The sequence below is a fragment of the Myotis lucifugus genome, unplaced genomic scaffold, assembly GCF_000147115.1.
Source record: "Myotis lucifugus unplaced genomic scaffold, Myoluc2.0 scaffold_1875, whole genome shotgun sequence".
Classification (NCBI taxonomy): domain Eukaryota; kingdom Metazoa; phylum Chordata; class Mammalia; order Chiroptera; family Vespertilionidae; genus Myotis; species Myotis lucifugus.
Window position 1 is genome coordinate 550 of NW_005872923.1, and position 27587 is coordinate 28136.

At 55.1% G+C, this 27587-nt stretch overlaps 1 protein-coding gene across 3 annotated transcripts; it reads left to right on the plus strand.

The window, feature by feature from the left end:
- Positions 1-581: 581 nt before the first annotated feature.
- Positions 582-27587, plus strand: DHX34 (DExH-box helicase 34). Of its 3 annotated transcripts, XM_006108197.3 has the most exons (16): positions 582-1565; positions 4648-4959; positions 7485-7739; positions 10338-10440; positions 11826-12043; positions 15268-15442; positions 17575-17768; positions 18378-18479; positions 19165-19404; positions 19531-19704; positions 20015-20132; positions 21267-21373; positions 24164-24454; positions 26401-26577; positions 26772-26904; positions 27360-27587. In XM_006108197.3, the coding sequence occupies exons 1-16, from the start codon at positions 861-863 to the stop codon at positions 27491-27493; spliced, it is 3438 nt and encodes a 1145-aa protein (XP_006108259.1). In that variant the 5' UTR covers positions 582-860; the 3' UTR covers positions 27494-27587. The 3 variants fall into 3 exon arrangements, with proteins under 3 accessions (XP_006108259.1, XP_023604598.1, XP_023604599.1); XM_023748830.1 differs by lacking the exons at positions 26772-26904; positions 27360-27587 and having other exon boundaries at positions 24164-24537; positions 26401-26533; XM_023748831.1 differs by lacking the exons at positions 26401-26577; positions 26772-26904; positions 27360-27587 and adding an exon at positions 23371-23460 and having other exon boundaries at positions 24164-24288.

The window sequence follows — 27587 nt, forward strand, 5'->3', positions numbered from 1 at the left end:
CGTCACTCGGCCAGAAGCAGGGCTCAAGGCTGGTGAGCACAGCTGCAGTGACAGGAGCCTCTCCCTACTGCTGCAGTGCTACCAGGCGGCTGCGCCAGGTGATGAGCGCAAGCAGTGTGGTGCCCGGCCCCAGCCCAGGCTCCTCCCTGGCTGCCTGCCTGGCACACTGCTACCTCCTCCGAGACGTCTCAGATGGTCAGAGGGTGCAGGCCAGGCTGAGGACACCCCCCTCCCTCCCTGCACCAGGCCTCTCATACAGATATAAAACAACAGTTGCAAAATTGTGCACTTACTTCAAAGGGCTCCCGGGTGTCAAGCTCAGTAGACCAAAGGTTAGGGACCCTTGCCTTCGTCTTCATTGTACCACACCTCTCACGGCTTTATCCCAACCCCTGGATGGTGATAAGTCACTGGATTGGCAGAGTTTGGTGACACGTCTGTCTCTTGCATGTGACCATGTGGGGCTCAGGGTGGTCTTACTCATTACTGTCCCTTTTGCTAGGCCAGTGCTTGCATCCAGCAGGCCTTCAGTAAACGTTTCTAACAATGAACATCTTCTGTTCTCTTCCCCCAAACTTTCAGGGCCTAAAACCCAGGATGAACTTGTGTCCATCCCAGGGATTGCTGCAGAGGCCTGAGGTGCCCTGTGCGTCACCCGCTTGACCCCCTTCGGCCACTCACTCTGCCATCGCCTGCAGTGGGCCTGGACCGTCCCCGAGGAGGAAAATTAGCTCTTTGAAGAGAAAGTGGTTCCTTACGGCAGGCACTGGCCGCTGCAGGAGTCGGGGATGGAGGAGGATGTCTGGTCCAGGTGATCAGAACTGAGCCAGTTTTGTGACGGCTTGGTGGTTAGGTCCAGCATGCCGCCTCCCAGAACAAGGGAGGACAGGGGCCACAGGGACCGGCACTGGGCTCCCCGTGAGGAGGAGGCCCCAGAGAAATGGGACTGGAACTGTCCAGAGACCCGGCATCTGTTCGAGGATGCCTTCTTCCGCGACGAGGACTACATCCGCCAGGGCTCCGAGGAGTGCCAGAAGTTCTGGACCTTCTTTGAACGCTTACAGAGGTTCCAGCATCTCAAGGCCACCAGGAAGGAGGACAGGGACCCCGAGCATCCCAAGCACAGCATCCTAGCGCTGGCCGACCTACCTGGTGCTTACGACCCGCGCTACCGCATCAACCTCTCGGTCCTTGGCCCTGACCTGCGGGGCTCTCGGAGGCTGGGCAGGCACCTGCCCCCGGAGAGGGTGTCCGAGTTCCGTCAAGCCCTGTTGCACTACCTGGACTTTGTCCAGAAGCAGGCGTTTGGGAGGCTGGCCAAACTGCAGCGGGAGCGGGCGGCGCTGCCCATCGCCCAGTACGGGCACCGCATCCTGAAGACGCTGAAGGAGCATCAGGTGGTGGTGGTGGCCGGTGACACCGGCTGTGGCAAGTCCACGCAGGTGCCCCAGTACCTGCTGGCCGCTGGCTTCAGTCACGTGGCCTGCACCCAGCCCCGGAGAATCGCCTGCATCTCGCTGGCCAAGCGCGTCGGCTTTGAGAGCCTCAGTCAGTATGGCTCACAGGTGAGTGGGCGCTGACAGGATCCCACTTCCTCCCGTGGGACATCGGGGAACATGGGCCGAGTCGATTAAGGTTACCAAAGCTCTTACCCTTTGACCTAGCAGTGATTCTTCTAGAAATTTGTCTGCAGATTGGCCTGGATATGGTCCAGATGATAAAGGTGCTAACATTACCCAGTACAGGCAGACCTTGTTTTATTGCGCTTCACTTTGTGCTTCACAGATGTTGCTTTTTGTTGTTTAATCCTCACATGATATTTTTTCCATTGATTTTCAAAGAGAGTGGAAGAGAGAAGGGGGTGGGGGGAGAGAAACATTGATGAGAGAAAGACACATGGACTAGTTGCCTCCCGTACTTGCCCTGACCAGGAGGTGGGGAGGGAACCTGCAACCGAGCTACCTGCCCTTGACTGGGAATTGAACCCGGGACCCTTCGGTGCTTGGGCCAATACTCTAACCACTGAGCAACACAGGCCAGGGTAGATGTGACATTTTTGACAAATTGAAGGCAAGTCCCTCCACCAGCAAAAAGATTACAGTTCTCTTTATTGCAATTCTCACTTTATTGTGGTGGCCCGGAACTGAACCGGCAATATCTCGGAGGTTTGCCTCTATAGCACTTTAACAGTAAAAAAATTAGAAATGTCCTAAAGATTCATCGATCTTTTTTCTAAGTAGCCATAAAAAAAGAATGAGGACACTTCCTTACTAATGATTTCCAGGGTTCTAATCCTGGCCCTACCACTTAAAAATGGTTGTTGAAGTTAGAATATACTCAATCCAGTAGAATGCGTGTATCATGTGAATTTTCACAAGTTGAATATATTTGTGTGACCAGCACCCAGATTTTTAAAAATCAAACCAGCACCCCGGAAACCCTCTTGTTTCCCCTTCTTGTTACGACCTTGAGGTGCCCAAGGTCCTCACTGTTCTTAGTGATAAATGATCATCTTAGTGCGAGGTCATCACACCTGAGTTGATAGACGGTCACAGATTATCTGCCTCATTACCTTTTTTAGGCAATAACAAAGTATGTTCTCTTTGGGTCCTGGCTGGTGTTGCTCAGTATTAGTTCTGTAAGGCTCATCCTTGGTTTTGCATGTAGGTGCGTGCTGCGCAGTCAGCGCTGTACCGTCTCCCGTTGTGAAGGCTTCGTGTGTATTTGTTCCTTCAGCTGTCGAGGGGAATTTGGAGGGTGTCCAGTTTTAGGCTCTTGTGAATGGTGCTGCTTTAAGCATTTTATAACGTGCCTTTTGGTCACCCTTGGTGACTATTTGGGGGGGTATATATGTAGGAGTGGGGTATTTTCAGCTTTCTCGGGATACTGCCAAACCGTTTTGTAACGCTGTCGTACCAGTTTACACTCCTACCAGCAGTACATTTCACGTTGTCACCAGCACTTGCTACAGTAAACTTTTCATTTTAGCTTTTCTGGTGGCTGTGTAAGTGGTATCACATTTTATTTTTATTAAAAAAATTTTTAAAGCATCTTTTTATTGGTTCCAGAGAGAAGGGAGAGGGAGAGAGAGAGATAATAACATCAATGATGAGAGAGAATCATTGGTCGGCTGCCTTCTGCATACCCCACACTGGGGATCGAGCCCACAACCCAGGCATGTGCCTTTGACCAGAATCAAACCGGGACCCTTCAGTGCGCAGGCCGACGCTCTATCCACTGAGCCAAACTGGTGAGGGCTGGTATCACATTTTAATTTGCATAGTGGGTTTTTGTTTTTATAATATATTTTATTGATTTTTTTTTTTTTTTTTTTTTTTTTTTACAGAGAGGAAGGGAGAGGGATGGAGAGTTAAAAACATCGATGAGAGAGAAACATCGATCAGCTGCCTCCTGCACACCCCCTACTGGGGATGTGCCCACAACCAAGGTATATGCCCTTGACCGGAATCGAACCTGGGACCCTTCAGTCCGCAGGCCGATGCTCTATCCACAGAGCCACACTGGTTAGGGCAACATATGGGTTTTAATTTGCATTTCCCTGATGACCAAGGACATGAGCACCTTTTCGTGTATTTATTGGCCATTGGAGAGCCTGTTTTGTGAAGTGTCTGTTCAAGCCTTTCTCCCATTTGTCTTCTGTGTTGCCAGTCTTTTTGTTCTTGATTGCTAGGCCTTTATCAGTTCTGGATAAGAGTCCGCGGTAGGATTTATGTGTTGCAAATCTTGTCTCCTACTTTGTGAGCTGCCTTTTATTTTCTGAATGGTGTCCTTTGATGATGGTGTCTTTTCATTTAAATATAATCCAGTCTGTCATTTTCTTTCTGTGGCTGGCACTCTCTGGGCTCTGTTTAAGAGATTTTTGCCTACTTTAAGGACATGAAGATATTCTGTTTTTTTTCTAATAACTTTTACATTTAGAAATATAATTCACCTGAAACGGATGTGTGTGTGTGTGTGTGTGTGTGTGTGTATGGGTGTGTGTGTGTGTATGTGTGTGTGTGATGTGAGGTGCCCTGTAGGCTCTGTTGCCTTGGGTGAGTGACCTCAGTTTCCCCATCTGTGAAGTGCGGATAAGAAGAATTCTTACACCCTGTGGTGGTCGTGAGAATGGAATGAGTCGATAGACATAAAGCATTTATAGTAGTTGGTGGCACATAGTAAGGACTTGAAGAAAGGCTGATTATTGGTATTATACTAATTAGTGTCATAGCCCAGGGTCTTAGATGTTTCAGTGCATTAGCACATGTAACTCTCCCAGGAGGGGGTGGGAGGAGAAAGGGGACAGGAGAAGATTTGACTTTGGAGGTGAGCACACGGTGCAATACACAGATCTTGTAACATAGAAACCCACACCTGAAACCTCTATGTTCATGTTGACCAGTGTCACCCCAATAAATTTAATTTAAAAAAATTCTCACAGGAGAAAACCTAAGTGTCTGAGGGATGGAACTGCTTGCCCAAAGTCAACGACCCCAAGTGGCAGAGGTGGGATTCAAACCCGAGTCTGTTGGACTCCAGAGTCCGATGCGAGGGCACTGGCTCGGATTTCACTTAGGGCGGGGTGAGGGGCTGGTGCCCAGGCCCAGGGTCCCCTCCCGACCACCCTCCTCCACCCCCCCCCCCCAGGTTGGCTACCAGATCCGCTTTGAGAGCACGCGTTCGGCGGCGACCAAGATCGTGTTCCTGACCGTGGGGCTGCTCCTGAGGCAAATCCAGCGGGAGCCCAGCCTGCCCCAGTACCAGGTCCTGATCGTGGATGAGGTCCATGAGCGCCACCTCCACAACGACTTCCTCCTGGGCGTCCTCCGGCGCCTGCTGCCCAAGCGGCCTGACCTCAAGGTCATCCTCATGTCGGCCACCATCAACATCTCGCTCTTCTCCAGCTACTTCGGCAGCGCCCCTGTGGTGCAGGTGCCCGGCAGGCTCTTTCCCATCACGGTCAGTGCTCCCCTCCCCCCGACACCCTCCTCCCTCCCACCCGGTCTCTGGCCCAACCTGGACATGTCCCTTCTCTGTCTGCTGCTCTGCTTCCCTTCCCTTCAGTTAAGGATATTGTCTCTCTTTTCTCTCTCTCTCTCTCTCTCTGTCTCTTTTATAGCTGCCATATCTGAGCATTTTCATGTGCTGGGAAGAGTGCTAAGTGCTTATTAGAGGAGACCCAAAAATATAAAGGCTCAAATGACATAGCAGTTGATTTTTCTGATATAACAGTCTGGCTGGTCCAGGCTGATGGGCAGCTCAGTTCCATGTGGTCATCCAGGGACCCAGGCTCTTTCTTTCTCGTTGCTCTGCCATCTCACAGGGTGGGTTTCTCAGACCCAGTATTGACCTTTTGTGCTGGATAATTATTAGCTGTGGGCGCTGCCCTGTGTGTTGTGGCATCATTAGCAGTATTGTTGGCTTCTATCCAAAGATGCCAATGGCATCCTCCTCTCCCAGGTGTGATACCCAAATGTGTTTCCAGATGTTACCAGCTATCCCCTGGGGGTTGAGCACCACACCTGGTAAGAGTCCTAGGGAGTGTCCTGGTCTGTCTGGTCAGAGTTGTGGGAAGAGGAAAGGAGCGAAAGTCCAGGGAAAATCCAGTGTGTGTGAAAGTTGGACGTGCCCTTGTAGTTATTTCCATTCTAATCTCTGAAGTACACCTAGCTGCAAGGGAGGCTGGCAGATGCCATCTCTCTCTCTCTCTCTCTCCTGTGTTCCAGGGAAGACTTTCTGGGAACCACCATCGGTCTCCTACACCAATCTCATCTCATTCTCACAGCAATCCTGGGGGTGGGCCTGACTCCAACACATTTCACTCACCATCCACCTGAGGTGTAATATTGTTGAAGAAGCTGAAACCAAGAGGCAAACCTTTTTTTCAGGTCCTCTTAAAATTGCTATACTCAAGCTAGCCGAAGATTCTTTTTAAAAAAATATGTTTTTATCAATATATTTTTATTTTAGAGAGGAAGGAAGAGGGAGAGAGATAGAAACATCAATGATGAGAGAGAATCATTGATCGGTTGCCTCCTGCACGCCCCCTACTGGGGATTGAGCCTGCAACCCAGGCATGTGCCTTTGACTGGAATTGAACCTGGGACCCTTCAGTTCGCAGGCCGATGCTCTATCCACTGAGCCAAACTAGCTAGGGCCAGAGATTCTTTTTTTTTTTTTTTTTTAAATATATTTTATTGATTTTTTACAGAGAGGAAGGGAGAGGGATAGGGAGTTAGAAACATCGATGAGAGAGAAACATCGATCAGCTGCCTCCTGCACACCTCCTACTGGGGATGTGCCCGCAACCAAGGTACATACCCTTGATCGGAATCGAACCTAGGCCCCTTCAGTCCGCAGGCCGACACTCTATCCGCTGAGCCAAACCGGTTAGGGCCAGAGATTCTTTTTAGCATCCCATCTCTTTAGTCCTGAACTCTCAGTCAGCAACTTCTATCTTGAACTTTCCCTGGGGGTCACCACAACATGAGTAACTGTATTAAACGGTTGCGGCATTAGGAAGGTTGAGAACCACTGATCTAGGCCAAGCATGTCCAACTCAAAGGCTAACACGGGCCAAATAAACAAGGTTTAAGTGTATGTGGGCCGCAAAAAATCAAAAGCTTCAATTTTCATAGAAACGTAGGTTTATTTCAATAGAGACATGCTAAATACAAAGAACTGAAATAAATGAGTCGTTAACATAAAATAATAGAACATTTTAATACAAATTAATATTTTTTCTTGACCATTAACTTACCAGACACTGAAGAACTGCACAAATTAATAAGCGTCACGCAAATAAACCTATTTTTCTTGTTCTCCAAAAGCTAAATATTTCCTGTTGCGCACACCAAACAAGTCAGTGCAAGACTAATGACATGGCCATCGGCTGCTAAAATATTCGCTGCTAGTATTAGTGGAGAGAAATGGTGCGCCTGCGCATAAGATACGTAAGGGAAATGAATGCAATATGATTATAGTAGTCAGTCATTAGCGAATATTATAGTTCGTTATTAATTATGTATAACAGGATATTGGAAAAATTAAGTTACGAAATTTTTAAAACGTTTCTTCCATACTATTACATTGCCTGGGCTGCAAAAATACTCGTGAGTTTGACATGCTTGTTCTAGGCAGCCATAAAAAAAGAGTGAGGGTTCCTTCTGAGAAGGGATTTCTAGGGTTTTCATCCTGGCTGTACCCCTTAAAATTTGTTGTTAAAGTTATACTCCAAATGTAAAAGAATGTACATACCATGTATATAGTTCAGTTAATTTTCACCAACTAAATACCTGGATGCAGCCAGCACCCAGATTAAGAAGCATCAAACCTTGTCGGCACCCAGAGGCCTTCCAGTTACCTTCATACTTTGTGCTTTACTGCATCCTCCTCAGGTCGCCCTGTGTGAGTATGGTCTCCCCGCCCCTTGCTCTGAGCTGGGGTGGCAGCGGGCGCTCATGCCTGGGGCTGTCTCCGCGCAGGTTGTGTACCAGCCGATTGAGGCCGAGCCATCAGTGTCCAAGTCGGAGAAGCTGGACCCGCGGCCCTTCCTGAGGGTCCTGGAGGCCATCGACAGCAAGTACCCACCCGAGGAGCGGGGCGACCTCCTGGTCTTCCTCAGCGGCATGGCGGAGATCAGCGCTGTGCTGGAGGCCGCCCAGACCTACGCCAGCCACACCCAGCGCTGGGTGGTGCTGCCGCTGCACAGCGCCCTCTCTGTGGCCGACCAGGACAAGGTATCCTGGCAGCCAGCAGGGTGGGGTCTGGCTGTGTGTGCCGGGGGAGGAGGGGGGTGACGGCACCAGGAGGGCTGCGGGCTGCAGGGCTGCTCCCATTATCTGGAGGGGGAGATTGGGGGGTGGGCGGGGTACCAGGGTGAGACTCCTGGTAAAGTCGGAGGCATTGGGGCTTAGCTGTGGGGGCCTAGGAGGGTTTGGAGTAGGAGACAGGCAGGCAGTCCAGGCAGGGGCACCAGCTTGAGCAAATGTATGGATGTGGGAATCTGTGAGTTGGGTGTGAGGAAAGGTGAAGAGACCACCAGGCTGGAAAGGAGGGTGCGGGGAGAGAGCACTTTGGGCCACTGTATTAGTTATAAATTTTCCCCAAATTTAGCATCTTAGAACGATAAACATTCATTATCTCACATAGTTTCTGTAGATCAGGGGTTGGGAAGTGGCTTAGCTGGGGGGTTTCTGGTTCAGGATCTTTCATGAGGTTGTAGATGGCTGGGGCTACACTCACTCGAAGGGGGCTAGCGGTCCTCACTCACACGGCTGGCTGTTGGCTGGGGGCCTCTCTAGGGGGCTGCTTCGGTGTCCCTGCAACATGGTGACTGGTTCTCCCCAGGAGACCTAAACAGAAGCCACAAGGTCTCCTATGACCTGGCCTTGCAGTCACAGGCCGTCGTTTGGGCCGTGTCCTGTTAGTTAAGCTGTGTGTGTGCACGGGGAGGGTGAGACCCCCTGGGGCCATCCTGGAGGCTGACTGCATCATCTCATCGGCCCAGTCATTGCTTATTGATTGAAGACACGACCCCTGAGCATCTCCTTGGCGCCTCCCGTGGTGCTGAGGGGGCTCTTTGAGACACAGTGGGAGCCAAGATATGGCCCTTCCCCTTACGTGGCTGTTGGTCTGCTGGGGGAGACGGACAAGTAATTGACAGTTTTACAAATGGTAGAGGAACCTTCTGAACTCTGAGAGCAGAGTCTTGGTGGATTCAGGAAAGGCTTCCTGGAGGAAGGGGCTTTCAGAACTGACCTGAGAAAGCCGCAGCCTAAGAAGGGGGCCGGGAGAAGAGTCCAGCCGACGTGTGTGGAGCATCTGCTGCGAGAGGCAGGAGTTCTGGGCTCTGTACGCTTGTCTCATTTAGTCCTCACCGCAGCCCTGCCTACCAGTCCTGTTGTTATTCCCACTTAACAGATTATAGAATCAGAGGTACAGGCACCTGTGCAAAGTCACGTAAGAGGCAGAGCCAGGCTGTGCATTGGGTAATTTGGCACCAGAGCCCATGCTCTTTTTTTTAATTTTTATTGATTTTTTACAGAGAGGAAGGGAGAGGGATAGAGAGTTAGAAACATCGATGAGAGAGAAACATCGATCAGCTGCCTCCTGCACACCTCCTACTGGGGATGTGCCCACAACCAAGGTACATGCCCTTGACCGGAATCGAAGCTGGGACCCTTCAGTCTGCAGGCTGACGCTCTATCCACTGAGCCAAACCGGTCAGGGCGAGCCCATGCTCTTAACACTCCGGTGTGGGGTGAATTTCCCGCCAAAATATAAGATGGCTCTGTCTTTTGGTTTTGTTCCATCCACCAAAAGGGTGGATTACAAACAAATATTTGGTAATACGCAGTTACAATCAGCCCGAGTTTACACGTTTCCCACACTCCACCGCAAATCTATATGAACCGAGTTAAAGACGGCTCCCGCGGAGTACGCGCAATTCACGCGAGCCGACTTAACTCGTTTCCCCCACTCCAAGTGTTAACAAGAGGTTGGCAAACTTATAAAGGGCCAGGGAGTCCATATTTGTGGGTTCTCAGTCATAGCGAATCTGTTACAGCGGGAAGCGCAGCTGTAGACGGGCCAGGCGAGGCTGTGCCATTAAACTTGGTCCACAGACACAGGTGGCAGGCTGGTTTGGTCTCCAGGCCATAGTCGCTGACCCCCGCTGTAAGTCACTAGGCTTGACTGTCTCTGGGGTCCTAGAGAAGGGCTTGTGCAAAGGGCCTGGGGTGCGAAAAAGACGGGCAGCTGGGAAGCTACAGGGCTGGGATCCAGACTATGAAGGGAAAGTCAGGGGAGGTGGGGCTGGAGAGCTACCCAGGGTTCGACCACCAGGGTCCTTGAGGACCCAGCATGGTGCCTGGGTTTTGTCCCAAGAGCACTGGGGAGCCATGGGAGGGTTCTAAGCAAGGTGGGGCCAGTGCCAGCTAGTGCTTCAGCAGATCCCTCTGCCGCGTGTGAAGGATGGGCTGGAGGGAATAAGTCTGGAGGCCAGAGACCAAGGAGGAAGCTGGAGCAGCATCTGGTGGGGAAGGAGGGGCCTGGACCAGGGCAGGGCCGTGGGTGCGGGGGATGGGAATGTTGAAGATGTCCAGGTGTGTGAGGAACGGGGAGGGAGGGGAGGGCCCAGGACAGCCCAGGCACCTGGTCCAGAATGCTGAGCCATCTCGGAGGTGGAGACTTGAGGAGGACAGGCTTTGGTGGGAGGCACCGAGGCCAGGTTAGACATTTGGGTGTGAGACACCCCGGGGGTGTCCAGGAGGCCCCTGGACACACGGGTGAGTAAGGGCCGACTTAGCCCCTGGTCACCTACTTACCGCCCCTAGGTATTTGACGTGGCCCCCCCTGGAGTCCGGAAATGCATCCTCTCCACCAACATCGCTGAGACCTCAGTCACCATCGACGGGATCCGCTTTGTAGTCGATTCCGGTAAGGGCTGCCCCAGCGACCGAGGGGCGGAAGGGGAGTGAGTGTGGGAGGTGGAGATGTGCCGGTGTAGCGAGAGACCGAGACCGCCGGACCAGAGCTTGAGGGCTGTGGAGCAGTGGCAGCATCTAAATCTTTCTCAGACATTCCAACTTGCTCCTGCCGCAGGGCCTTGCACTGACTGTCGTCTCTGCTGAGAACTGTCTTTCTCCAAATACCCACAGGGCTCACTCCATCCCATGCCAGGGCCCGCGTCACTGTCTCCCCTTAGAGGCCCGGCTTGTCCACTTCGTCTGCGTGACCTCCCCCTTCTCCCGCGGCCTTGCTTTCCTTGTGGGGCTTTATTTTCTTCCTGGTGTGGGCATCACATTTCACATCCGTTGATCTGCTTCTTGTCCGCCTTCCCAGGTGGACTCCTCTGGAAAGTCAGCAGCGCATAGCGGCTCGGGGACCCTGCTGGCTGTGTGCCCAGGGTCGGGTCCCTGACACTGTGTGTTCTTTGTGAAATGGCTGTAATGACAGTGCCTCCCTCAGGCTGGAAGGATTAAATAAGTGGATACACTTGGTACCTGGCACAGAGGGAACCCTCAGTAAATGTTAGCAGTTACCTTACAGTGTTGAATCTGGGAGGCCAGCGATAAAACATTCCATAGGTTTATGTACCATTAAGATTCTTAAATGCTGTCCATGAAACATAGACATGCCAGTGGTTTTAAAATGCATCAGAGACAGCGCAACAGGAACAAAGGTCGGCCTTGGAATTGATGAGATACGGTGCGTGTTCAGCGCCGTGAGACCAGGGACTTTGCTTTGTTCACAGCTGTGTCCCTGCTGCCCAGTACAGTGCCCACCACACAGCAGCTTCTTCACAGCATGTGTCAGCTGTCCGAGCCTCTGAGTAAACAAAGGCTTGAAAAAATAAATGAAAAGATGTGTGGCCCTAGCCGGTTTGGCTCAGTGGATAGAGCGTCAGCCTGGGGACTGAAGGGTCCCAGGTTCGATTCCGGCCAAGGGCATGTACCTTGGTTGCGGGCACATCCCCAGTAGGGGGGCGTGCAGGAGGCAGCTGATCGATGTTTCTCTCTCATCGATGTTTCTAATTCTCTATCCCTCTCCCTTCCTCTCTGTAAAAAATCAATAAAATATATTTTTTTTTAAAAAGAAAGAATAAAAAAGAAAAGAAAAGATGTGTGAACGAGGAAATGCAAGATTACATTAACCAAATGTCAGGGCCGGGCCCAGAATGAGCCATGGGTCAGTGTTCATGGAACAGAGGAGTAAGTGAGGGCGAGTGATGAAGGGCTGGGGAGAGGACCGGGTGTATGCAGGCCCCATGTGGCTGCTGCACACACATGCCCATCCCTCCCTGCGCCCCCCCACCCCCCAAGGGAAGGTGAAGGAGATGAGCTACGACCCCCAGGCCAAACTGCAGCGGCTGCAGGAGTTCTGGATCAGCCAGGCCAGTGCCGAGCAGCGGAAGGGCCGGGCGGGCCGCACAGGCCCCGGCGTCTGCTTCCGCCTCTACGCTGAATCCGACTACGACGCCTTCGCCCCTTACGCTGTGCCGGAGATTCGGAGGGTCGCCCTGGACGCGCTGGTCCTGCAGGTGAGGCGGGCAGGGCGGGGACGGGATCCTGAGTACTGTGCCAGCCAGGAACCGGGAGGCATTTAGACAGGACCAATCTGTGTTCAGGGCCAAGGAGAGCTGGGCTGGCCAGGCCGCTGAGGGGCACTGGTTCCTTTCAAATGTCAGATCCCGTGTTGAGGAGGGAGTTGTTCCCCAAAGCCATGGAGTCATGGGAGGAACCTCGTGACTCACTCAGGGTTCTTTCAGCTGTAACAGAAAACCCATCAAGAACTGGCTTTAGCCCTAGTCAGTTTGGGTCAGTGGATAAAGCATCAGCCCACAGACTGAAGAGTCCCAGGTTCGATTCCAGTCAAGGGCACGTACCTGGGTTGTGGGCTCAATCCCCAGCCCTGGTCAGGGCGTGTGCTGGAGGCAACCAATCGGTGGGTCTCTCTCATATCGTCGATGTTTCTCTCTCCTCCTCCTCCTTCCTTCCATTCTCTCTAAAAATCAATGGTTTCCTTGGGTGAGAATTATCAACAACAAAAAATTAACAACAACAAAAAAGAAGTGGCTTTTACCTGGGCCAGTGTGGCTCAGTGGTTGAGCATTGGCCCATGAACCAGGAGGTCAAGGTTCAATTCCTGGTCAGGGCACATGCCCAGGTTGCGGGCTCAATCCCCAGTGGGGGGTGTGCAGGAGGCGACTGATGGATGTTTCTTTCTCATCGATATTTCTATTTCTCTATTCCTCTCCCTTCCTCTCTCTAAAATCGATATTTCTATTTCTCTATTCCTCTCCCTTCCTCTCTCTAAAATCAATCTATATATATATATATATATATATATATATATATATATCTATATATATATATATATATTCTTAAAAATGGCTTTTAAAACCAGGGTTTCTCCATACATGTGATGTCGTGAAAATGGCTTTTAAAACCAGGGTTTCTCCATACATGTGATGTCGTGGCTCATATCTCAGTCGTTAGTTTCGTTTAGATTAGACAAATAGACCCACTCCCATAACGGCCAACACAACAGAACTTGTGTTCTCCGGTTGGCGCCAGTTTCCTTTATTCAGGGACCCAGGCCCCTTCCCTCTCATGGCTCCGTCATCTCCCTGGGGCTCTTCATCTGTCAGCCATCCAGCGGGGAAGGAGTATGGGATGGGTTTGGGGGCTTTAAGGGTCAGGCCTGCAAGTGGAGTACTTTCCTTCCACTGCCTCTGGCCAGAGCTGGGTCCCAGCCACACCTCACTGCAGGGGAGGCTGGGAAATGTAGTCTCTGTGCTCAGGAAGACGAGGCAGAGGAAAGTGGGAGCAGCGGATGTGTATGAGTGGCACCAACCAGCCCCTTCCTACAGGTGACACACGCTGATAGTTTCTATTTGTTTGGTTTAATATTTTTTAAATGCTGGTTGTGAGCCACTGCATGGAGTTCTGGACCCATATAGCCTGTTGTTGGAAAAACACTGGCTTAAACAACAAGGAAAAAGTATCGTTTCATATGCCACAAAGCCCGAGACAGGGAGGTTCCAGGCTTGGTTATTTAAATGGATCCATAATGTCATAAAGGACTGGGTTTTTTCTGTCTTAGCAACATCAGTTTATCAGCAGCTCTCCTAGTAATAATGATAATGACGACGATGATGAAAAATCACTTACCTAGTGCATACAATGGCTAGGCCCTGTCCTAAGTGTTTTATGTATGTAACCTCACCAAAACTCTGTGGGGTCAGTAATCCTATTCTGGTGTATGGATGCACAGAGAGGTTAAGTAACTTGACCCAGGTCACACAGCTGACAAGTGGCAGAGTCCGGGTTCCAGTTGAGGCTGTCAGGCTCCAAGTTTGCCTCTTGAATGCCACCTGGCTCTGGCAGTCGTGGCATCACCTCCTCCTCCTTTACCACCTAGAGACAGAAGCAGCCAACTGTCCCTATTTGTGGGTCTAATTGTTTTGTTTTTTTTTAATCCTCACCCAAGGAGTGAGGATATTTTTCCCATTGATTTTTTAGAGAGAGTGGAAGGGAGGTGGAAAGGGGAGAGAGAGAAAGAGAAACATCGATGTGACAAAGACATCTATCAGTTCCTTCCCACATGTGCCCTGACCAGGGGCGGGGATCAGACCTGCAAACCAGGTACATGCCCTTGACTAGGAATCAAACTTGTGACCCTCCAGTGCACAGGCCAATGCTCTAACCATTGGTCCATACCGGCAGGGCTGTGGTCTAATTTCTAAGGCCATAGGAACCTTTCCCAGAGCCTTTTGGCCAACTTCCCAGTCTGTCTTGTTGGCAGAACTGGGTCACATGTGTCCACTCTATGACCTGTAATTGTCCAGGAGTGTGGCATTGCCAGACTGGATCGTAGCACTGATTCTTAGCCCCAGCTACACACCGGAACCACCTGGAGAGCTTTAAAAAAAAAAAATCCATACCCCGCCCCTACCCAGAGCTTTTAATTTGAAGATCTTTTAATGGGTACTGGGTGATCTCCCAGACATCAGGGTTTGGTGAACAGAGAGGAAGGTGGGACAGCTGGTTCCTGGGTGGACGGCCAGATACCAGGTGGCCTCCAGATCAGGGCCAGGTGAGCCCTGGAAGACGGGCTGAGCCCCCCAGGCTCTCTGAGCTTCCCTCTGGCTCTCTCATAGGCACACGCCTCGCCATGCCAGGCCTGGTGGTGTGTGTGTTCCCCACCACCCTCTGCCCCCTCTGGCCTCTGAGTTAATGGGGATTCTTTGGTCGAAAGTGAGAGAAACTCAAACTCTTGTAAGCAGGAAAGGGGGTTTTATGGCTATGTGTATCCATTGGGGGGGGAGGTCTAGTTAGGAACAATTAAGGATTTCTCCATCTGTGGTGGGTCGGGTAATTTCCAGGCAATGGAAGAATAACCACAGCGTCTCTGAGCTTCCATCCAGGCCCCTCACAACCAGAGGATGCTGAATTTCCCTCTACCAGTTTACAAAGTTCCAGGGAAGGATTCTGATTGGCCCAGCTCGGGTCATGTGCTCATTCCTTAGTCAATTGCAATGACCAGGGGCTGAGAAACCTCAGTTACTCGCTCCCTGTCCAGGGTTTGGGAGAAGAGGTGCTGGCCAGACAGACAGACAGTGGCCCTCTCTGCTGCCTCTGTACAGTGGGCCTTAACATTGGGGGCGTTAAAGTATCACAGATTTATGATCCCTGAGCCCTCTGAGTGCTCCACAGTGGCTCACGTGTCCCCCACTCCTGGGGGCTTTGGTTCTCATTCTAGATGAAGAGCATGAGCGTGGGAGACCCCCGAACCTTCCCCTTCATCGAGCCCCCGCCACCAGCCAGCCTGGAAACGGCCATCCTCTACCTCCGGGACCAGGGGGCTCTGGACAGCTCCGAGGCCCTCACCCCTATCGGGTCCCTGCTGGCCCAGCTGCCCGTGGACGTCGTGATTGGTGAGGACCCCCCTTGGGGTGACCACACAGGTCCCTGGGTGGGTTGGGCCACTCCTCGCAAGCCTGCTCCCTCTCCAGGCCCTGTTCATGCGTTCGCAAGTCCCCGGTGCGGGCACTGTGCTGGGCACCAGGGATACAGCAGTAAACAAACAGGGCTTCGCTGCACAGCCGTCCCCAGCTGTGCCCTGGGCTGCCCTTTGCGTGGGTGGTAAGGATTTCAAAACCTCTTCCTCTTACTCATTCCTGCGCCATCCCTGCCCCTCCCGAGGAGCTCGCTGACTCCAGCGTGTTCATTCTGCCTGATTCTCCCGACTCAAGACATTCTGTCTCCACCGACGGTCCAGAGCCCACAGAACAGTCCCAGCAGGGCGCCACCACCGTGGCACCATTCCCCACGCACAGACCCTCCACACAGCCTTCTGCCGTGTTAGCCCTTAGAGCCCCATCCCGGCAGGGCCCCGGCGCTCAGCCCCTGAGGCTGTGACGTGGTTCTTTCTGTTTGCTCTAGAGCAGGGGTGGGGACCCTTTCTCTGCCAAGGGCCATTTGGACATTTATAACATCATTTGCGGGCCATACAAAAGTATCAACCTAAAATTAGCTGCTGTATTTGGTCAAACCTCTAATTAACTCACCCCTCATGCCTTGGCACGGCCAGACCACATGATTTCACGGGCCTCATATGGCCCACGGGCCTCGGGGCGGACCTTCCCACCCCTGCTCTAGAGGGAAACGGGGCTGGGAAGAAAAGGAGCATTCCACATGCCGAGAGCACTTCCTGTGTGCCAGTGAGAGCACTTCCTGTGTGCCAGTGAGAGCACTTCCTGTGTGCCAGTGAGAGCACTTCCTGTGTGCCAGTGAGAGCACTCCCTGTGTGCCAGTGAGAGCACTTCCTGTGTGCCAGTGAGAGCACTCCCTGTGTGCCAGTGAGAGCACTCCCTGTGTGCCAGTGACGGGCTTTGTGGGCCTCATGTCCTTTCATTCTCACATAGAGAGGGTGGCGCCCCCGGGCACCCTGTTGTACAGATGAGGAAACAGGCCTGGTGGGGTGGGGCCTAGACCTGTGCCCAGGGGAAGGGGCCAGGCCAGTGAGAGAGCCTGGGTGTGATCGGCACATCACCCCCACGGGACAGGAGTGAGTGACACTCGCTTCCCACGAGGAAACGAGGCTCAGAGAAAGCCTGTCCCTGGCCCCCGTCACTGTCAGGGGGCAGAGCTGGGGGCACTCCACGGCCAGGCGGGCACGTGGGTTCCCAGGCCCCCGGGCAAGAGACACAGATGATACCGTGCTGGGCTGTGGTGGCTCAGTCATGGGTCGGGCGCTGCGAGCCCTGCAGGTGGAACAGCAGGTGGATGCGCTGTCAGCCCCTCTCACAGATGGATGAGGGATGGAGGGACCTGCCCAGATGATGGACGGAGCTGGGGGCCCCGGGACAGACTTGTTTTCCTGCCTGCCTTTATCTGAGGAGGCTAGATGTGTAACAGGAACTTTCTGGAAAGGCAGTCAGGGGACCGTGGGGCTGAGTCAGATGCGTGACGTACAGGCACTGACTGCAGGGCAGGCGGGAGCAGCCCGAGCATCGGAAACGCCACGGGGATACTGTTCCTGCTGCTTTCTTTCTTCTCTCTGTCCTTCCCTGCCCCCCTCCACCTCCCCCCCTACCTCCCGGCTCCTGCTTCCTCCCGTCTCTCCCTTTATCCTCCCCTCCATCTTCCCCGCCTCTGCCTTGAATGGAATAAAGATGGCAGGAGAGATTCACACCATGATGGGTGCAGAAGTCAGCAGCGCCTGCTGTGTGCCAGGCAGACCAGGGACAGCTGGCGTGGCGGCCGCGTTCTGGGGAGGACAGTGCCGTGGCAGGTCAAAATGAAACAGAAGCCAGGCCCATGGGGAGAGGTGCTGGGGGGCTGGAGGAAAGAAAGAAGCAGTAGCCAGTCCCCACCACGTGTCTGAGGAGGTGCTTGTCTCCAGCTACAGATGGGGAAACTGAGGCCTTGCCCAAGATCATGTGACTGAGAGCACAGTGTGTCCATCTGGCTCCCGAGGCCCTTTGTGAGCCGGAGGGAGGGAGGGAGGGAGGGAGGGAGGGAGGGAGGGAGGATGGGGGAGGCTCAGCTTGCTGCCCGCCCCCAGGGAAGATGCTGATCCTGGGCTCCATGTTCCACCTGGCGGAGCCCGTGCTCACCATCGCGGCCGCCCTCAGCGTCCAGTCGCCCTTCACCCGCAGCGCCCAGAACAACCCGGAAGGTGCGGCAGCGCGGCGGCCCCTGGAGAGTGACCTGGGCGACCCCTTCACGCTCTTCAATGTCTTCAACACCTGGGTGCAGGTGAGGCCGGTGGGGACATGTCCCCCTGTCTGACTGTCAGGCACAGAGTCAGGGCCTCCCTGCGGCTGTGGCTCCTCTTCATGCCCCACCCCCAGCCCATGGACTCCACCATTCTGACCAGCACGTGCAGAGCTCAGGCCCGAGGGGAACCTGGGCTTCTAAAGTGCCCGTTAAAACCAGACTCCTAGGGTAGCACTTGTTTATCCCAAAATACGTTCCCTGGGCCTGGCCCTGTGCTGGGACCCGGTGATGAGCAAAACCACCTGGCCCTGCCCTCCTGGGGCTCACAGTCCGGTGCAGGAGGTCAGACCTGTCCCTAGACAGTGACCACCCAGACTAGGCTGCAGTGGGGAACACAAGGGGCTGAGAGGCTGGAGTGGGTGTCTGACTCAGTGTGGTCTGGGAGGGCTTCCTGGAGGAAGGGGCAGTGGGGCTGAGTCCTGGAAAAGGGAGAAAGCAGGTGTCATGGAGGGCCGACAGGTCTCCACCTGCCTTGCATCTCCCAGTGGCTGGTGTTCAGGCCCATACTTGGGTGTTCTGGGTGGGAGGTCAGCTCCCTCCCCTCCCCCAGCTGGCCAGGCCCCAACACCTGGCATCTACCTCCACCAGGTGAAATCTGAACGGAGCAGAAACTCCCGTAAGTGGTGCCGCCACCGGGGCATAGAGGAGCATCGGCTGTATGAGATGGCCAACCTGCGGCGCCAGTTCAAGGTGAGGCCCAGGACCAGGGGTGGGGGCCAGCCCCGCCCAGGCAGACAGGGAGGCCAGGGTGGTGGGGAGACAGAGTGAGGGCATCTGAGCGGACTCTGGAACGCAGCCTCTTTCCGTCTCTAACACAGAGGTCAGGGTCCCACCCTGCACCCTCCTCCCCCACCAGCTGATGACGAGGCGTGGGGGTGGAAATCCGGGAGGGCTCCTGGGGGTGGCGCACAGGGTCAGCGGTCATGTGCTGCATCCTCATGGGCCAGGGGTGTGGAGCTGGCCGTGCGCTTGCTCAGACGGAGAGCTAGGAGCAAGCGCAGAGGCACCAGATCTGGGGCCAGACATCCCAGCGGCACATCCCAGCTCTGCCATTTGCTAGCAGGGTGACCCCGGGCAAGCTCCTGGGCCTCTCTGGGCCTCCGCCGGGGAAGCAACAGCCAGCAGCAGCGACTGCTCTTTCATGGAGCGGTCATCTGCGCCTGCGCTGTGCAAAGGTGGTTCTTACCTGGCACATTTCAGCCCCAGCAGCCTAGTGGAGGTATTGGGAGTATCCCCGGTTTCCATTTGAGGAAATTGTGGCTCAGAGGCCGACATTGCTCGCCGGCGAGTGGCAGCCCCACTCTGGAATGTGTCTGGGTCCAGAGCCTGCCCCTCGGCCTGCCCTGTGTCCCTCACTGGGCCCATCTGTCCCCAGGAGCTGTTGGAGGACCACGGGCTGCTGGCCGGGGCCCAGGCCGCGAAGCCGGGGGACAGCTACAGCCGGCTGCAGCAGCGCCGCGAGCGCCGGGAGCTGTACCAGCTGAAGCGCCAGCACGAGGAGGGCGGGGGGCGCAGGCGCAAGGTCCTGCGGCTGCAGGAGGAGGAGGATGGCTGCTCCAGCGACGAGGAGCGGGGCCAAGCCTCGCGGGCGGCCAGCGACCACGTGGACATCCAGGTGGGGCACCAGGGGGCCGTCCTGGGGGCCTGAGGGGACAGGGTGCGGCCCCAGCAGCCTACAGAACCTCTGGGTCCACGTGTCCCAGACAAGCCCCGTGGGACCCCCCTCCCGATGTTCCCACAGGATGTGAAGTTTAAGCTGCGGCACAACCTGGAGCAGCTGCAGGCAGCCGCCAGCTCGGCCCAGGCCCTGACCCGGGACCAGATGGCCCTGCTCAAGCTGGTGCTGGCCCGGGGCCTCTACCCGCAGCTCGCCGTCCCGGACCCGTTCAACGGCGGCCGCAAGGACTCGGACCAGGTGGGCCTCCCTCAGCACACCTTCCCGGCCCTGCCTGTGTGGGGCTACAGTCCGGTGGGGGCGGCACATTGTTCCCAGACAGCTGACCCAGAGAGGTGGCGCCGGGGCGGGGAGCCCGGGGCTGGAGGAGCACAGAGGGGCCCCGACCAGGCAGGCAGGGGCCTGGCAGGCCTTCCTGAAGGGGGCTTCTGAGACGGGAGGGGGAACCTGGCCAAGAGGGTGGAGGAAGAGCGTTGCGGGCAGGGCGGCGGGAAGAGGGCAGAGCACGCCCGAGGGCCTCTGTCACCTGGCGCCTCCCTTTGGCCTCCAGATTTTCCACACCCAGGCCAAGCAGGGCACCGTGCTGCACCCCACGTGCGTCTTCGCCAGCAGCCCCGAGGTGCTGCACACGCAGGAGCCGGAGGCCAGGGGCGGTGAAGGGAGCCGAGGTACGTGAGCCGAGTGGGGGGAGAACCCCCCTACTCCTCCCCACACTTGGCCTTCGCTGGGGCTGCTGAGGTGGGACATACAGGCCGGGAGGTCCCAAGAGCCAGACCTGGCTGGGGGGCCGTGGCGCGTTTACCTGCTTGGTGCGGGCGCACCTCAGCAGGGTGGTGCCCAGGGACTGAGTATGTAGCCTGTCCCGAGATCTGCCTTCAGGCTGTGAGCTCCTGGCTTGGGGCTGCCCTGGGGCTCTCCCCGCCCCTTTTCCTATTGCATTATTTTTCATTTTTATTAATTTTTTTATTGATTTTAGAGACAGGAGAGAGAAACATTGATTTGTTGTTCCACTTATTTATGCAGTCATTGGCTGCCTCTCGTATGTGCCCTGGTCAGGGATGGGACCCACAACCGCGGTGTATCAGGACAACACTAACCCACTGAGCTACCCGGCCATGTTTCCCTTTTCTTTTTTTAATTTTGAAAATTTCTATACTGTATCACCCAAGTGGACAAACCCTCACTAGCTGTCAGCGTTTGCCACCCTTACTTCTGATTGTTTAGTTTTTCTTCCTTTTTGCTGGAGCATTTGAAACATTTCAGTCATCAGATCACTTAGGATAATGATGACTGTTTTTAGCATCACCACAATGCTGTTCTCGCTCCTAACAAAACTGACAATATTTCTCAATGTCACCGAAAAGCCAAAGTCACATTCATTATGACAAAGTATTTAAAACTAAGCCACAGGTGTTTTCTCCTACACACCCGTGAGTATCTTCTTTATGTGGATGGTTAAATGGCTGGGGGACAGGAAGGCCTGGGGGATGGATGCATGTCGGGGGGTGAGTGGGACAGCGGTGGGCAGGGTGGGCCTGAGCTGTCCTCTTTTTTTTTAAAGTATATTTTATTGATTTTTTTACAGAGAGGAAGGGAGAGGGAGAGGGATAGAGAGTTAGAAACATTGATGAGAGAGAAACATTGATCAGCTGCCTCCTGCACACTCCCCACTGGGGATGTGCCCGCAACCCAGGTACATGCCCTTGACCAGAATCGAACCTGGGACCCTTCAGTCTGCAGGCCGATGCTCTATCCACTGAGCCAGACTCGTTAGGGCTGAGCTGTCCTCTTGATCCTTTCAGATGACAAGGACAAGATGAGCAGCAAGCACCAGCTCCTCACCTTCGTCTCCCTGCTGGAGACCAACAAGCCGTACCTGGTGAACTGTGTCCGCGTCCCTGCTCTCCAGGTGGGTCCTGGTGTGGCGACTGCGCCACAGGGTTTGGGCCTGAGGAGTCGCCTTCCCTGCTGGCTGCAGGCATCGGCCGCAGACTGTTGGGCGGCTGCTGTCCTCCATTTGTGCGCTCATGTAGCGGCGCCTGCTGTGTGTCAGGAGCTATTGAAGGTGCTGGCAACAGCAGTGAGCTAAGCAAGACCCGGGCCCTGCTCTCCTGGAGCTGACGTCCAGGGGGAGGGCGGAAAATAGCAATGAACAAAGGACAGCACTAAACGAGTGTTCCAGGAAATTAAAAGGAATCGGGCCAGGTTGGGAGGGGTGGGGTGAGGGTGAGGGTGCGGGACAGGTTCCAGTAGGAAATAAGGCGATCAGGACGGGCCTCATTGAGAAGGTACGATTGAGCAAAGACCCAAAGGGAGGGCGGGAGAGAGGAAGAAGCCATAGGGAGTCCTGGGAGAAGTGTCCAAGCAGCAAGCGCAAAGGCCCTGAGGCACACGCAAGCTTGGCTTGCACAGGGAACAGCTGGAGCAGTTAGTGAGGAGAAGAGTTGCCAGAGGTGAGGTCAGAGAGAGAGGAGGTCAGGAGGCGGGTGAGACTGGAGCCCCGCCTCCCTCCCCGCAAGGGTTCGGAGCAGAGCGGGGACAGAGTCTGACACGGTTGGAAGAGGGAGCCCAGCAAGGAGGCAGAAGGAGGGGACGGTGGCTGGATATGGGTGGATGTATTTGTGCCTGTAGCCAGAGAGTCCTTGTAGCTGCCACACCTTGCGGCTCACTGCATGCCAGCTTGCGGTTCTAGGACTGTGTGTTCTCACTATAGAGGTGAAGACGGGCTCTGGGCATGTCGGTGGGCTGCCCCTTGCCTAAGCCATACAGTGAGCCAGGGCCGGTGTCCCATTACCAGGACCCCCTCCCTTCGCCCCCAGGGAATGTCCTGGGAAAAGAGAAACCCTTCAGGTCCCTGAACTCAGTAGATTTTGCTGCTGCTATGATTTATTTTGTTGTTGTTAATCCTCACCTGAGGGTATTTTTTCATTGCTTTTCAGAGAGTGAAGGGGAGAAAGGGAGGGGGGAGAGAGAAACATCAGTGTGAGAGAGACTCATCAACTGGTTGCCTCCTACGTACACCCAGACCAGGGGCGGGGAGTGAACCCACAACCCAGGTACTTGCCCTGGACCGAGAATTGAACCCATGACCCTTCAGTGTATGGGCCAATGCTCTAACCACTGAGTGACACCGGCCAGAGCATTACTGTGATTTGCACTGAGCTCTGAGCTGCTCATTCATTCATTAATTGAGCACCTACCTTGCACCAGGCATTATTACTTGTCTAGGTGCTGGGGGCGTGTTTGTGATCAGAAGCGATAAAGCTCCCTGTGTTCATGGGGCTTACATGCAAGTGGGGGAGGCAGGCGGTGAACAGAAACAGAAATAAAGGTCAAGGAGGAGCCAGACGCTCCTGTCAGTGCTGGGGAGAGCCAGCGGGGCCAGGGCAGAGCAATGGCCGTCAGCGGGCCCCGGGGGGAACACAAGGATTTGCCGGTGGAGACGCTGCCTGGAGGGCAGCCTCCCCGCCGCCCCCTGCACAGGGGGTTCGTGGTGGAGGATTTTAGACACACACACGGGTAGACAGAATGGATGTTGAACCCTCCTGGCCATCTCCCAGCCCAAACATCCACTCCCCCCACACGTCCTAGAATTTCCCCAGCGTACTGTGATTCTCACACCGAAGAGTTGAAAGAAGAGTATGGGGAGCACTCATACCCTCGCTTCCCAGATTCTTCCAAGGATGTTGGTCTTTTTGGTTAATCTTCACCTGAGGATACTTTTCCATTGATTTGTAGGGAGAGTGGGAGAGAGAGGGAAAGACAGAGAGAAACATCGATGTGAGGAAAGCACATCGGTTGGTTGCCTCCTGCACGAGCCCCGACCAGGGCCCGGGCCAGGGAGGAGCCTGCAACCCAGGTACGTGCCCTTGATCAGAATCGAACCCAGGACCCTTCGGTCCACAGGCCGACGCTCTATCCCCGAGCCAAGCCGGCTGGGGCCAAAGGACATTGGTCTTTTGCTTGACGACACACCTGTCCTCACCATTTCAGTAGGTGAGTTTTCTTCTCAGTTTCTTGCTGCATTTCAGAGTAAGTTGCTGGCTCAGTGCCCCCTTCACCCTTAAGCACTTCAGCGTGCATCCCATTCATTAGCACCTGCTATTTGTTTGTATATTTGAGGGCAAAATGTGTATAGAGCGTTAGGGACATCGTTCGAGGAGGGTTGACTTGCATGTAACCCCACCTGTGAAGATGTGGCCGTCTCCTCAGCTGTCTGCCCCACCTCGGGTAATGCTACCCTCCTTCTAGAACACTCTCTGCTTCACTCTGCTCTTTATTCATCCGTCTCTCCCAGTGGCACGTCCGCTCCATGGGAGCAGGGACTCGGTCTTCTTGTTCACAGTCGTATCTCTAGCACCTGGAAGAGTGCCTGGCACAGAGTAGGCGTGTAGTAAATGTTTGTTGGCAGGAGTAGATGGATGGATGGTAATTGGTTGGACAGGTGGATGGGTGGGGGAACTGATGGGTACATTGGATGGACAGATAGATGGATGGACAGGTGGATAGAAGGACAGGTAGATGGATGGACAGGTAGATAGATGGACAGGTTGATGGATGGACAGATACATGGATGGATAGGTGGATGGATGGACAGATACATGGATGGACAGGTGGATGGATGAATGAATGTCTGGGCCGGAACCCAGCGTGTGGGGGCCCCTCACCCACTGCCTGTTTTCTGCCCCGTCTCTTCCAGTCCCTCCTGCTGTTCAGTCGGTCCCTGGACACCAATGGTGACTGCTCCCGCCTGGTGGCTGATGGCTGGCTGGAGCTCCAGCTTGCAGACACTGAAAGTGCAGTCCGACTCCTGGCGGCCTCCCTGCGGCTCCGTGCCCGCTGGGAAAGTGCCCTGGACCGGCAGCTGGCCCATCAGGCCCGTCGGGGGCAGCCGGCAAAAGAAGAGGAAGAGGAGGAGGAGGAGGCTCCGGTCAACCGCCAGGAGGTGGTGGCCTTGAGCAGAGAGCTGCTGCAGTTCACAGCAGCCAAGGTACCCACCGCCACCCTCGGCCGGGGGGTGCCCCGTCCACCACAGCTTCCAGGGCGGTGATGACAAGCCCAGGGTCACACCTGGTAAGGGCTGGAGCCAGGATCTGACCCCGGGCCTGGCTCCAGAGGCCGCACTGTTAGCCGTAGCCCTGATTCAGCGCATGCGTATGAGTAGCTCCTGTGTGTGCAGTGCAGCTACCCCGGTTACAAGTAGGACTTGCGGGTGTGAGGGGGGCTGTGAGGTGCCTACTCATGGAGAGCAGGTTCGACCCCAGGCCCCCTCTTAAGTGGGAGTCGAGAATTGATTCTGATTTTCCTACGTGGGGCAGGGGTAGGGGAGAAGGGTGTAATCCAGGATGCCTTCCTGGAGGAGTGGAGGGACCCAGTGAACCAGGGAAAGAGGAACAGGCTGACGTGCTGGGGGAAGGCAGGGGTAGGGGAGAAGGGTGTAATCCAGGATGCCTTCCTGGAGGAGTGGAGGGACCCAGTGAACCAGGGAAAGAGGAACAGGCTGACGTGCTGGGGGAAGGAGGGGCACGGCTGCCAGACTTAAAGGCCAGCTCTGCGGTCTGGACGTGGTCCCACGAGTGGGGGGAGCAGGGAGGGGCCTGGGACGTCAGGGCCTGTAGACAAGGCTCTGGTCAGGAGCGTCTGACACCTGTTGTGATTGGCTTAGCAATGGGCCCCGTGACTGAAAAGCCCAGGGGGGACTTCAGCACAGCTGGACCCTGGTGCTCTGATAAGGTCTCCCAGAATCTCTGTTTTTTCTTTTCTTTTTTCAACTTTCCCAAAACTTTATTAAAGAAAAAGCAATGATGGCAAATCTCTAAAACATAGTCAGTTTTCTGGGATTCTGCCCTTGAAAATGTGATGTTTGATTTCTAAGCGCAGACCGGGACGTGAATGGTTCCCAAGTGTGCTAAGTGGGCGAGGGGCTGACATCCTGAAACACCCATCTTCCACCTGCCCGGCCCGGCCTCTGGATCGGCAGTAACCGCCCGAGCAGCTGCTGTGCTCATTCCTGTGCGTCCGAGGCTCTCTGAGCGCGTCCATGGGCCACAGGCGCAGACGGGAGCAGCCCCATGAGGAGCGGCATTGCCTGTGCTTGTCTAGGCAAGTGGTCGGCAAACCGCGGCTCGCGAGCCACATGCGGCTCTTTGGCCCCTTGAGTGTGGCTCTTCCACAAAATACCGACTTCTGAGCATGGGCCACGAAGTTTCAATCACACTATACGTGTGCACCCGCACGTGGTATTTTGTGGAAGAGCCACAGTCAAGGGGCCAAAGAGCTGCATGTGGCTCGCGAGCCGCGGTTTGCCGACCACGGGTCTGGGCACCCGGCAGTCCCTCTCTCGCTTGATTTGCTGCAGCAGCCGCGTCCTGTCAGGCGCTCCTGGACCAAATGTGAGTCGCCTTAAACGTGGCCAGGTAACCACCAGGACGCGGCACTGGAGGAGGTGAGCCACGGCCGTTACACCAGCCGAACGTCAGGATTATTACATCCAAACTGACCGACGGCTCTGCATTTGCAGCTGCATTGTCCGTTCTGGGTTATCAGACACCGAGTCCTGTGCTTTTCAGTATTATCTCCACATTCAAGTCTATCGGCTAAACCGGGAAGCCAGCCAGCTGCTCCTTGTCTTAATCTTGACAGGAAGCTAACCTCTGGGAGATCCTTTTCAGAGAACTGGGGCCAGTCATGCTGTGGATGTGTCTTAAAGTCCCTCTGTCCTCAGTCTTCTAGTGTCTGACTTTCTGCTCTTCCAGCCAAACAAGCAAGTTCCTGAACTCTGTTCCGTCTTTGCAGTTGAAGGTGGAGGGATGGGGAAGTGGGGGTCCGGCAGCTGCCATGGAACACGGCCCAGCTTCTGCTCTGGTCCCCCGGCTTTGGCTTCGGCTGCGGAAGCGAGGTGCGGAGCGGCCCACTCTCTCCTGTCTCTCCCCGCAGGTCCCCTACACGCTCCGGCGGCTCACGGGGCTTGAAGCCCAGAACCTCTACGTGGGACCCCAGACCATCACCACAGCCCCCAGTCTCCCCGGCCTCTTCGGCAGCTCCACCCTGTCCCCCCACCCCACCAAAGGGGGCTACGCAGTCACTGACTTCCTCACCTACAACTGCCTCACGGTGAGCATGGGCCCCCCTCGGCCCCTCACCCTCCCGCCCCTGAACGTGGGATTTTAGGGAGCCCCCAACCACATTTCACTCTAGTCCAGGGGTAGTTGCAGAATGGGACCTGCCACCCGGGGGGCTCTCAGAAGGGACCTAGACTGGCTGTTGGGGGGCGGGGGCAAAGCCCTGACACAGCGTGCCCCCTGCAGAGCGACACAGATCTGTACAGCGACTGTCTCCGCACCTTCTGGACCTGCCCCCACTGCGGCTTGCACATGCCTCTCACGCCCCTGGAGCGCATCGCCCACGAGAACACCTGCCCCGAGGCCCCGCCGGCCGCCGGTAAGGCCGTGGGGGGCGGGGCATCTATCCGTCCCAGGGTGGTTTCCTGTGTATCTGAGCCTTCTCTGGACACAGGACTGACATCCTCAACCCTCTGGTTTTGGTCACAGAGACCCCGGAGCCCGGGTTGGGGAGGGCCCGGAGGGCTGCCACTTTCTCATTTCTTTCCGTCTGCCTCTGTCTCTCTGTGGCTGTCTCTTGTTCTTTTCTGTCCCACAGCTGTCGCTACCGCAGCTGCATCCACTCTGTTGTTAGCCAGGGATGCTGTAGCAGGCAAACCCGAGCTGCTGCTGCAGTGCACGGACCACCCCAGGGCTCTCAGTCTGTACACATGTATAAATCAAGGAGGGCTTCCTGGAGGAGACAGAACCAGATTCCCCTCGGGTGCCCGGGGTTTGGGTGGGTGAGAGCTTGCTGTGGAGCACCCCCTCAGCCTCCCTTCTCCTCTCTCTTAGGGGCTGAGGAAGCCGCCCCCGAGCCCCAGCAGAAGACATCTGCTCTGCAGAGGCCTTACCACTGCGAGGCCTGTCAGAAAGACTTTCTGTTCACGCCCACGGAGGTGCTGCGGCACCGCAGGCAGCATGTGTGAGCCCAGCCGGGCCAGGAGCCCAGGGCAGGGCCGTGGGCTCCACCTGAACCCCCATCCTGCACTCAGGACTACAGTCTGGACGCTCCCGCTCCCC

What these genes read in the sequence shown, in the direction of transcription:
- DHX34 (XM_006108197.3), top strand. Translation starts at nt 861, where the DNA reads ATGCCGCCTCCCAGAACAAGGGAGGACAGGGGCCACAGGGACCGGCAC. An exon ending in CCGCTTTGTAGTCGATTCCG is followed by an intron (nt 10,441 to 11,825) that starts GTAAGGGCTGCC and finishes CCACCCCCCAAG; the next exon opens with GGAAGGTGAAGGAGATGAGC. An exon ending in GCGACCACGTGGACATCCAG is followed by an intron (nt 19,405 to 19,530) that starts GTGGGGCACCAG and finishes ATGTTCCCACAG; the next exon opens with GATGTGAAGTTTAAGCTGCG.